The sequence below is a fragment of the Aegilops tauschii genome, chromosome 4 (assembly GCF_002575655.3).
Source record: "Aegilops tauschii subsp. strangulata cultivar AL8/78 chromosome 4, Aet v6.0, whole genome shotgun sequence".
Taxonomy (NCBI): domain Eukaryota; kingdom Viridiplantae; phylum Streptophyta; class Magnoliopsida; order Poales; family Poaceae; genus Aegilops; species Aegilops tauschii.
Genome location: NC_053038.3, coordinates 70,212,306 through 70,224,813, shown reverse-complemented (window position 1 = coordinate 70,224,813; position 12,508 = coordinate 70,212,306). Strand labels below are relative to the sequence as shown.

At 41.0% G+C, this 12,508-nt stretch overlaps 1 protein-coding gene across 4 annotated transcripts in view; it reads right to left on the bottom strand.

Annotated features, from left to right (window-relative positions):
* Nucleotides 1–12,508, bottom strand: part of LOC109733447 (disease resistance protein RGA5) — a 50,319-nt gene that overhangs the window by 8,185 nt on the left and 29,626 nt on the right. For 3 of the 4 annotated variants that reach the window (XM_045227413.2, XM_045227414.2, XM_020292668.3), the window contains one exon: nt 7,660–12,505. The exons of the other annotated variant lie outside the window; for it this stretch is intronic. In XM_045227413.2, the coding sequence (XP_045083348.1) occupies nt 12,215–12,505 (291 nt within the window). In that variant the 3' untranslated portion in view covers nt 7,660–12,214. Of the gene's footprint in view, nt 1–7,659; nt 12,506–12,508 lie in introns of those variants that run through there. 4 annotated transcript variants of the gene reach the window in all.

Below are 12,508 nucleotides of genomic sequence, written 5' to 3'. Positions count from 1 at the left end.
ACTAAAATTGGGAAAAGGTTAAGTTTTTATTTGGTCAAGTAGTCTAATCACCCCCCAAGACATACTTTCGATCCTACAAACACTACTATCAGCGTCTGTTTTCCTCTTGAAGATCCATTTATTCTCTATTGCTTTCTGATCATCGGGCAAGTCAACCAAAGTCCATACTTTGTTCTTATACATGGACCCCATCTCAGATTTTATGGCCTCAAGCCATTTCGCGGAATCTGGGCTCATCATCGCTTCCTCATAGTTCGTAGGTTCATCATGGTCAAGTAACATGACCTCCAGAACAGGATTACCGTACCATTCTGGTGCGGATCTTATTCTGGTTGACCTACGAGGTTCGGTAGTAACTTGATCTGAAGTTTCATGATCATCATCATTAGCTTCCTCACTAATTGGTATAGGAATCACTGGAACTGATTTCTGTGATGAACTACTTTCCAATTCGGGAGAAGGTACAATTACCTCATCAAGTTCTACTTTCCTTCCACTCACTTCTTTCGAGAGAAACTCCTTCTCTAGAAAGGATCCACTTTTAGCAACAAAGACCTTGCCTTCGGATCTGTGATAGAAGTTGTACCCAACAGTGTCTTTTGGGTATCCTATGAAGACGCATTTCTCCGATTTGGGTTCGAACTTATCAGGTTGAAGCTTTTTCACATAAGCATCGCAGCCCCAAACTTTAAGAAACGACAGCTTAGGTTTATTGCTAAACCACAGTTCATACGGTGTCGTCTCAACGGATTTAGATGGTGCCCTATTTAACGTGAATGCAGCTGTCTCTAATGCATAATCCCAAAACGATAGTGGTAAATCGGTAAGAGACATCATAGATCGCACCATATCCAATAAAGTACGGTTATGACGTTCGGACAAACCATTACGCTGTGGTGTTCCAGGTGGCGTGAGTTGTGAAACTATTCCACATTGTTTTAAATGAAGACCAAACTCATAACTCAAATATTCGTCTCCGCGATCAGATCGTAGAAACTTTATTTTTTTGTTACGATGATTTTCTACCTCACTCTGAAATTCTTTGAACTTTTCAAATGTTTCAGACTTATGTTTCATCGAGTAGATATACCCATATCTGCTCAAATCATCTGTGAAGGTCAGAAAATAACGATACCTGCCGCGAGCCTTAACACTCATCAGACCGCATACATCAGTATGTATTGTTTTCAACAAGTCAGTTGCTCGCTCCATTGTTCCGGAGAACGGAGTCTTAGTCATCTTCCCCATGAGGCATGGTTCGCAAGCATCAAGTGATTCCAAAAGCCCATCACCATGGAGTTTCTTCATGTGCTTTACACCAATATGACCTAAACGGCAGTGCCACAAATAAGTTGCACTATCATTATTAACTTTGCATCTTTTGTCTTCAATATTATGAATATGTGTATCACTACGATCGAGATCCAACAAACCATTTTCATTGGGTGTATGACCATAGAAGGTTTTATTCATGTAAACAGAACAACAATTATTCTCTAACTTAAACGAATAACCGTATTGCAATAAACATGATCAAATCATATTCATACTCAACGCAAACACCAAATAACATTTATTTAGGTTCAACACTAATCCCGAAAGTATAGGGAGTGTGCGATGATGATCTTATCAACCTTGGAATCATTTCCAACACACATCGTCACCTCGCCCTTAACTAGTCTCTGTTTATTTTGCAACTCCCGTTTCGAGTTACTACTCTTAGCAACTGAACTAGTATCAAATACCGAGGGGTTGCTATAAACACTAGGAAAGTACACATCAATTATACCCTTGTTCATTTTGCCATCCTTCTTATCCGCCAAGTATCTAGGGGTAGTTTCACTTCCAGTGACCATTTCCTTTGAAGTAGAAGCACTTAGTTTCAGGCTTGAGTCTAGCTTTAGGTTTCTTCACGGGAGTGACAACTTGTTTGTCATTCTTTCTTGAAGTTCTCTTTCTATTCTTTTGCCCTTTTTCTTGAAACTAGTGGTCTTGTAAACCATCAACACTTGATGCTCTTTCTTGATTTCCACCTTCGCCAATTTCAACATCGCGAAGAGCTCAGGAATTACTTTCGTCACCCCTTGCATATTATAGTTCATCACGAAGTTCTAGTAACTTGGTGATAGATACTAGAGAACTTTGTCAATTACTATCTTATCTGGAAGATTAACTCCCACTTGATTCAAGCAATTGTAGTACCCAGACAATCTAAGCACATACTCATTGGTTGAGCCATTCTCCCCCATTTTGTAGGCAAAGTACTGTCAGAGATCTCATACCTCTCGACACGAGCATGAGTATGAAATACCAATTTCAACTGTTGGAACATCTTATATGCTCCGTGGCGTTCAAAACATTTTTGAATCCCCGATTCTAAGCCGTAAAGCATGGTGCACTTAAACTATCAAGTAGTTATCATACCGAGCTTTGTCAAATGTTCATAACGTCTGCATCTGCTCCTGCAATAGGTCTGTCACCTAGCGGTGCATTAAGGACATAATTCTTCTGTGCAGCAATGAGGATAATCCTTAGATCACGGACCAAGTCCGCATCATTGCTACTAACATCTTTCAACATAGTTTTTCTCTAGGAACATATCAAAAATAAATGGGGAGCTACATCGCAAGCTATTGATCTACAACATAGTTATGCAAATACTATCAGGACTAAGTTCATGATAAATTAAGTTCAATTAATCATATTACTTAAGAACTCCCACTTAGATAGACATCCCTCAAGTCATCTAAATGATCATGTGATCCAAATCAACTAAACCATGTCCGATCATCACATGAGATGGAGTAGTTTTCAATGGTGAACATCACTATGTTGATCATATCTACTATATGATTCACGCTCGACCTTTCGGTCTCAAGTGTTCCGAGGCCATATCTGCATATGCTAGGCTCGTCAAGTTTAACCCGAGTATTCTACGTGTGCAAAACTGGCTTGCACCCGTTGTATGTGAACGTAGAGCTTATCACACCCGGTCATCATGTGGTGTCTCAGCACGAAGAACTGTCGCAACAGTGCATACTCAGGGAGAACACTTATACCTTGAAATTTTAGTAAGGGGTCATCTTATAAAGCTACCGTCGAACTAAGCAAAATAAGATGTATAAAAGATAAACATCATATGCAATCAAAATATGTGACATGATATGGTCATCATCATCTTGTGCCTTTGATCTCCATCTCCAAAGTACCGTCATGATCTCCATCGTCATCGGCATGACACCATGATCTCCATCATCTTGATCTCTATCAACGTGTCGTCATATGGTCGTCTCGCCAACTATTGCTTTTGCAACTATTGCTATCGCATAGCGATAAAGTAAAACAATTACATGGCGCTTGCATCTTATGCAATAAAGAGACAACCATAAGGCTCCTGCCAGTTGCCGATAACTTCAACAAAACATGATCATCTCATACAACAATTTATATCTCATCACGTTTTGACCATATCACATCACAACATGCCCTGCAAAAACAAGTTAGACGTCCTCTACTTTGTTGTTGCAAGTTTTATGTGGCTGCTACGGGCTGAGCAAGAACCGTTCTTACCTACGCATCAAAACCATAATGATTTTTCGTCAAGTATGTGCTGTTTTAACCTTCAACAAGGACCGGGCGTAGCCACACTCGATTCAACTAAAGTTGGAGCAACTGACACCCGCCAGCCACCTGTGTGCGAAGCACGTCGGTAGAACCAGTCTCGCGTAAGCGTACGCATAATGTCGGTCCGGGTCGCTTCATCTAACAATACCGCCGAATCAAAGTATGACATGCTGGTAAGCAGTATGACTATTATCGCCCACAACTCACTTGTGTTCTAATCGTGCATATAACATCTACGCATAGACCTGGCTCGGATGCCACTGTTGGGGAACGTAGTAATTTCAAAAATTTACCTACGCACACGCAAGATCATGGTGATGCATAGCAACGAGAGGGGAGAGTGTTGTCCACGTACCCTCGTAGACCGAAAGCGGAAGCGTTTAGTAACGCGGTTGATGTAGTCGTACGTCTTCACGATCGACCGATCCTAGTACCGAACGTACGGCACCTCCGTGGTCTGCACACGTTCAGCTCGGTGACGTCCCATGAACTCACGATACAACAGTGTCGAGGGAGAGCTTCGTCAGCACGACGGCGTGATGACGGTGATGATGAAGCTACCGACGCAAGGCTTCTCCTAAGCACTACGACGATATGACCGAGGTGGATTATGGTGGAGGGGGGCACCGCACACGGCTAAGAGATCAATGATCAACTTGTGTGTCTATGGGGTGCCCCCTTGCCACGTATATAAAGGATGGAGGGAGGAGGAGGCCGGCCCTCATAGGGCGCGCCCAAAGTGTGGAGTCCTACTAGGACTCCCTAGTCCTAGTAGGATTCCACCTCCCACATGGAATAGGAAAAAGGGAAGGGAGAAGGAGAAGGAAGGAAGGGGCGCCCCCCCTCCCTAGTCCAATTCGGACCAGTCCATGGGGAGGGGTGCGGCCACCCTTTGGGGCCTTTCTCTCCTTTCCCGTATGGCCCATTAAGGCCCAATACGAATTCCCGTAACTCTCTGGTACTCCGAAAAATACCTGAATCACTCGGAACCTTTCCGATGTCCGAATATAGTCGTCCAATATATCGACCTTTATGTCTCGACCATTTCGAGACTCCTCGTCATGTCCCCGATCTCATCCGGGACTCTGAACTACCTTCGGTACATCAAAACACATAAACTCATAATACAAATCGTCACCGAACGTTAAGCGTGCGGACCCTACGGGTTCGAGAACTATGTAGACATGACCGAGACATGTCTCCGGTCAATAACCAATAGCGGAACCTGGATGCTCATATTGGCTCCCACATATTCTACGAAGATCTTTATCGGTCAAACCGCATAACAACATACGTTGTTCCCTTTGTCATCGGTATGTTACTTGCCCGAGATTCGATCGTCGGTATCTCAATACCTAGTTCAATCTCGTTACCGGCAAGTCTCTTTACTCGTTATGTAATGCATCATCCCGCAACTAACTCATTAGTCACATTGCTTGCAAGGCTTATAGTGATGTGCATTACCAAGAGGGCCCAGAGATACCTCTCCGACAATCGGAGTGACAAATCCTAATCTCGAAATACGCTAACTCAACAAGTACCTTCGGAGGCACCTGTAGAGCACCTTTATAATCACCCAGTTACGTTGTGACGTTTGGTAGTACACAAAGTGTTCCTCAGGTATTCAGGAGTTGCATAATCTCATAGTCATAGGAACATGTATAAGTCATGATGAAAGCAATAGCAACATACTAAACGATCAAGTGCTAAGCTAACGGAATGGGTCAAGTCAATCACATCATTCTCTAATGATGTGATCCCGTTAATCAAATGACAACTCATGTCTATGGCTAGGAAACATAACCATTTTTGATTCAACGAGCTAGTCAAGTAGAGGCATACTAGTGACTCTGTTTGTCTATGTATTCACACATGTACTAAGTTTCTGGTTAATACAATTCTAGCATGAATAATAAACATTTATCATGATATATGGAAATATAAATAACAACTTTATTATTGCCTCTAGGGCATATTTCCTTCACCGATGACAAAGGGAACAACGTATGTTGTTATGCGGTTTGACCGATAAAGATCTTCGTAGAATATGTGGGAGCCAATATGAACATCCAGGTTCCGCTATTGGTTATTGACCGGAAATGTGTCTCGGTCATGTCTACATAGTTCTCGAACCCGTAGGGTCCGCACGCTTAACGTTCGGTGACGATCGGTATTATGAGTTTATGTGTTTTTATGTACCAAAGGTTGTTCAGAGTCCCGGATGTGATCACGGACATGACGAGGAGTCTCGAAATGGTCGAGACATAAAGATCGATATATTGGATGGCTATGTTTGGACATCGGAATGGTTTCGGGTGAGTTCGGGCATTTACCGGAGTACCGGGAGGTTACCGGAACCCCCCCCAGGGAGTATACAGGCCTTATTGGGCCTGATACGTCTCCAACGTATCTATAATTTATGAAGTATTCGTGCTATTATATTATCCATCTTATTTGTCTTATATGCATTTATATGCTATTTTATATGATTTTTGGGACTAACCTATTAACCTAGAGCCCAGTGCCAATTTCTGTTTTCTCCTTGTTTTTGAGTTTTGCAGAAAAGGAATACCAAACGGAGTCCAATTGACGTGCCAATTTTTGATGATTTTTATGGACCAAAAGAAGACCACAGAGCATCGGAGTTGGGCCAGAAGAGTCCCGAGCTGCCCACGAGGGTGGGGGCGCGCCCACCCCCTGGGCGCGTGGGCCTGCCTCGTGGACAGCTCGGGCACCTCCTTGACGTGAGACCGACGCCAAAAATTTCTATAAATACAGAAACCTCGAAAAATTAACCTAGATCGGAAGTTCCGCCGCCGCAAGCCTCTGTAGCCACGAGAAATCAATCTAGGCCCTCTCTGGCACCCTGCCGAAGGGGGCCATCATCACCGGAGGCCATGGAGGAGGATCCCGGAGGGGCCATCATCGCCATGAAGGCCAAGGATCAGAGGGAGAACCTTTCCCCATCTAGGGGGGAGGCCATGGAGGAGGAAGCACAAGGGGGAGAACCTCTCCTCCTCTCTCTCTTGGTGGCACCAGTGTGCCATCAGGAGGGGAATCATCGCCGCGGTGATCGTCTTCATCAACATCACCATCATCATCACCATCCTCATCTCTTTTACGCGGTCCACTCTCCCGCACCCCGCTGTAATCCCTACTTGAACATGGTGCTTTATGCCACATATTATGATCCAATGATGTGTTGCCATCCTATGATGTTTTGAGTAGATATCCTTTGTCTTTGGGTTGATTGATGATCTAGATTGGTACGAGTTGTATGTTTTATTTTGGTGCTGTCCTATGGTGCCCTCCATGTCATGCAAGCGTGAGGGATTCCCGCTGTAGGGTGTTGCAATACGTTCATGATTCACTTATAGTGGGTTGCTTGAGTGACAGAAGCATAAACCCGAGTAAGGGGGTTGTTGCGTATGGGATAAAGGGGACTTGATATGTTAATGCTATGGTTGGGTTTTACCTTAATGATATTTAGTAGTTGCGGATGCTTGCTAGAGTTCCAATCATAAGTGCATATGATCCAAGTAGAGAAAGTATGTTAGCTTATGCCTCTCCCTCATATGAAATTGCAATGACGACTACCGGTCTTGTTAACAATTGCCTAGGACAATTCCGCACACCGATCCACCATTATTCCACACTCGCTATTTATAATATTTAGTAATATATTCTAACTTTATGATAACAGCACCTACTTTTATATTTTAGCTCTCCGATATCATACAAAGTTATCCTCTTCATACCCACAATGTAGTTTTATTTCTCGTTTCTAGTTGGAAGCAAACGTTCGGTGTACGTAGAGTCGTATCAGTGGCAGATAGGGCTTGAGAGAATATTGATCTTACCTTTAGCTCCTTGTGGGTTCGACACTCCATACTTATCACTTCCACCTTTGGAAATTGCTACGATGATTCCCTGCACTTGGGGATTATCAAGCTCTTTTCTAGCGCCGTTGCCGGGGAGCAATAGCGTGGGGCTGATATTCTCGTGTGTGCTTGTTTGCTTTCTTCACTAAGTAGATTTTGTTTTTCCTTTTTGTTTCTGTTTAGTTGTGGGTGAAACATATAATTTTTTTTAAAAGAATGAAAATACAAAAAAATTACTTGCCTCTCATGCCTAAAAAGTTTTTCAAAAAGAGAAGTGATTGGAAAGTTTTGCATTGAAGAAGTGAGGGTCGACCTTGAGCACTTGTGTTCATGCTCATGGAAACAATGTATAATTTTTCATGGAAGTTTCTCGGTAAATAATTATCCCCTTGTATATATCCATTGTATTATAAAAATAATGTGCCAAGCTTTGGTTTTAGGATGATTAGATTGCTTGTTTACTATGTGCAGAACAAAAACAGAAACTTTGGCTGTAGTGCATGAATTTACATTTTTTACTGGAAGGTCAAATGGGTCTGAAACTTTTTGCACATTACTTCTGTACAAAATTTTCAAATTGTCAAATTTATTTCATAATTTTAGGAGTTACAGAAGTTTACCAAACTTCCATATTACTACAGACTGTTCTGTTTTTAACAGATTCTGTTTTTCGCGTGTTGTTTGCTTATTTTGATGAATCTATGGCTAGTATAGGGGGTATGAACCATAGAGAAGTTGGAATACAGTAGGTTTAACACCAATTTAAATAAATAATGAGTTCATTACAGTACCCTAAAGGTAGTGATTTGCTTTATTACACTAACGGATCTCACAAGTTTTTGTTAAAGTTTTGTGTGGATGAAGTGTCCGAAGGTCGAGGAGCTATCAATATGAGAAGAATAAAGAGAGGCAAGAGTTCAAGCTTGGGGATGCCCAAGGCACCCCAAGTAAATATTTCAAAGGATACTCAAGCATCTAAGCTTGGGGATGCCCCGGTTGGCATCCCATCTTTCTTCTTCAACAAATATCGGTATCCTCGGTTTTTGCTTTGTTCACATGATTTGTATCTTTTGTGTTTTTGTTTTTCCTTTAAGAACCATGCTAGCATGAGATAGCCCTTCATTTATTTATAGAATACTTCATGTGCTTCACTTAAATCTTTTAAGTATGATCTTATAGAATTGCTCTTTGTGCTTCACTTAAATCTTTTGAGTATGGTTTTATAGAATGCTTCGTGTGCTTCACTTACATATTTTGAGATTGGATATTGGTTGGTCTATATTAATTGTAGAATGCTCCATGAACTTCACTTATATCTTTTGGAGTATGAATAATACTATAATTTAAAGTGGGTTTGGAAGAGTGTCAACTTTAGGAATTAGTGATCCCACTATTTTGGAGGGTGTTGAATCTTAGTGTGATATTTATGAAAGTGGATTTGGAAGAGTGTCAACTTTAGCTAATAATGATTACACTATTTCGGAAGAGGTTCCAATTGAGTATGAGAACAAAGTTGCTATCCATGATGCTACTGAAAATTATTATGAGGTAGGAATACATGCTTGTAGGAGTTGCAATAATATCAAGTGTTCTCTCTATGTGCTTACAATTTGAAGTTATACTTGTTTTGCCTTCCTATACTAGTTGATTCTTGTTCCATAAGTTGTGTGCTCACAAAATCCCTAGGCATAGGAAGTTGGTTAGAATCAATTGTGCCAGTCATATTCTTCATGATGCTCTCTTTATGTTTCAATTCTTATCTTTTATGTGAGCATCATTGAAATCATCATGCCTAGCTAAAAGGCATTAAAGAAAAGCGCTTGTTGGGAGACAACCCAATATTTACCCTTACTGTTTTTGTGTGTCTACATGATTAATCTACTGTAGTAATCATGTTTTATAGCTTTTGTTTCAATAAAGTGCCAAGTAAGACCTTTGGGAAGACTTGGGTGAAAGTTAATGTGATCTTGCTGTAAAAAACAGAAACTTTGCGCTCACGAGATTAGCTGTCATTTTTTTTACAGAAGAGTGCTTTTGAGTTGATTCTTTTTGCAGAAGATTAATAGACAAATTCCTCGCGTCCACCAATTTATTTCATAATTTTTGGAGTAGCAGAAGTATGGTTTATGTTCAGATCATTACAGACTATTATGTTTCTGACAGATTCTGTTTTCATTGCATAGTTTGTTTCTTTTCTAGTTTCTATGACTTATATTTCTCCATATAAATTGTAGAAATGATATGGTACAGTAGGCATTGTGTGAGAACAATTATGAAACTTGTCCTTGACAGTACCAAAGTGAATGGTTTACTCTTTATCATACTAACCTATCTCACGAAGTTTTGTTAAGTTTTGTGTGATTGAAGTTTTCAAGCTTTGGGTGAGATATCGATGTGAGGAGAATAAGGAGTGGAAAGAACCTAGGCTTGGGGATGCCCAAGGCACCCCAAGGTAATATTCAAGGAAGACTCAAGCGCCTAAGCTTGGGGATGCCCCGGAAGGCATCCCCTCTTTCGTCTTCAAAACTATCGGTATACCTTACTCGGAGCTATATTTTTATTCGTCACATGATATGTGTTTTGCTTGGAGCGTATTTTCAATTTTACTTGCTGATTGAATAAAATCATTGGATCTGAAATATTGAATGAAAAAGAATTCTCCCATGGCTAGTTAATTATTTGACTATTCAGTGTTCTTCACTCATATTTTTGGAGTAGTTTGTTATTTACTCATGTGCTTCACGTATATCCCATGAGTAAATGGTTGAATAAATAAAATATCATAAACCTAAATTTATATATGTTTCATATGCTTATAACATGGGGAGTAATGACTTTACACATAATAAGTATAGGTAGTAAACTTATTAAAAGTTAGCAAACGTAGAATTGGTCACTTGAACAATTCATGAAAGAATATTGAAGGAAGAGGGATTTCACATATAAATATACTATCTTGGACATCTTTTGTAATTGTGAGCACTCATTAAAATATGACATGCTAAAAGGTTGATGTTGGACAAGGAAGACAACGTAATGGGTTACGTTTTCTTATTTTATCTGAAATAAAGTATATTGTCATGGATCGTCCAACACGTTGAGCTTGCCTTTCCCCCTCATGCTAGCCAAATTCTTTGCACTAAATAGATATACTACTTGTGCTTTCAAATACCCTTAAACCCGGTTTTGCCATGAGAGTCCACCATACCTACCTATGGATTGAGTAAGATCCTTCAAGTAAGTTGTCATCGGTGCAAGCAATAAAAATTGCTCTCTAAATATGTATGATTGATTAGTGTGAAGGAAATAAGCTTTATACGATCTTGTGATATGAAAGAAATAAAAGCGACGGGCTGCATAATAAAGGTCCATATCACAAGTGGCAATATAAAGTGACGTTCTTTCGCATTAGGATTTTGTGCATCCAACCCTGAAAGCGCATGGCAACCTCTGCTTCCCTCTGCGAAGGGCCTATCTTTTACTTTTATCTCTTACCCTTATACAAGAGTCATGGTGATTTTTCACCTTTTCTTTTTACATTTTTTCTTTGGCAAGCACATTGTGTTGGAAAGATTCTGATATATATATCCAATTGAATGTAAGGCATCATGAACTATTATTGTTGACATTACCCTTGAGGTAAAAGATTGAGAGGCGAATCTATAAGCCCCTATCTTTCTCTGTGTCTAATTAAAACTTTGAACCCATAAATATCGCGTGAGTGTTAGCAATTGTGAAAGACTAAAGGACAGTTGAGTATGTGAAGTTTGCTAAATCAAAGCTCTGACATAGACTCTTCCTAAAAATAAGATGATTTGTAATTGTTTGATGACTGATAACACGGTTTGTTAGTTTTCAAGAAAGTTTATAATCTATACTTTAACATTTGAATAGCTTATTACTTGATCATGAAAAGTTTTATGAAGATGAGCTACTGATATGACATATAATGATGCTAGAAAAGGTGATTGAAATTATCATTGATCAAACTTGTGCACCTGCTAGCATTCACACTTCATAAATTATTTAGCCAGGGCCAGCTGCATGGCTGCCATTGAGGTCAAGATTGCTGCTGCCTTGCTACACCCCAGCGGTCGACCCCAATAAGACCTGGAAGGGGACAACCCATCCGGACGAGGTGACAGTGGCGGAGCTAGGAAAAAAAAACTGGGCAGGCCTTCCTAGAGGAGAACACAAAAAGGAAAAAAAGTCTGAACCATACTAATACAGCAGGCATTAGTTAGTTACATTGCATGTGCCAATGCTGGTTGCTAGCGTAATAATTCGTGATATTTAGCTGATAACACAGTCCTCCAGCTGCATGTCGAAGTGAGCTTGTTCGGGGCTGGCTAGCTAGCTACTAGCCTATCTGACAGACCAGTGCTTTTCGATAAAGGCTGTATTTTACTGACTAAGTGTAGCATCAGGCGATGCAATCATCATGAGTACACACCCGGCCTCTGCATAACCAGGATGCACACAGCCAACACAACACACACAAACGATCACGCCGACAAAGAGCAAAGTCATACAAGACCAAAGCGATGCCTAGACTGAGGAAGAAGAAAAAAACCAAAGCAATGAAAAGATCAATTGACAAAATACAACCATTGTTTATAAAGCGTCTGAAGCAGGACCCTAGCAGCGCCTTAGAAATATGCCTGCTTTAGGCACTCAGGCGTTAAGCGTCAAAGCGGGTGGTGCTCACTTTAGGTCGCTTTACCGCCTTTTAAACCATGAATACAACAGTGACCATCGGCGCCAACCATCTCTGGAAATTCAGACCAGAGCCGGAGACGAAGGAAATTCAGTGTTGCATGGGAAGACACCAGCGACCCAGTGATGTATGCCTGCGATGCAGCGTTGGACGGCACATATGTATATTTTTTTTCCTGGAGGGCTGGGCGGGCCACTGCCTGTTTTTGCCCTCGCGTAGCTCTGCCGGTGGAGGTGAGCAAATGGCTGATTGCCGGTACGCCCAACGCCCTCATCGTGCCCCTCTA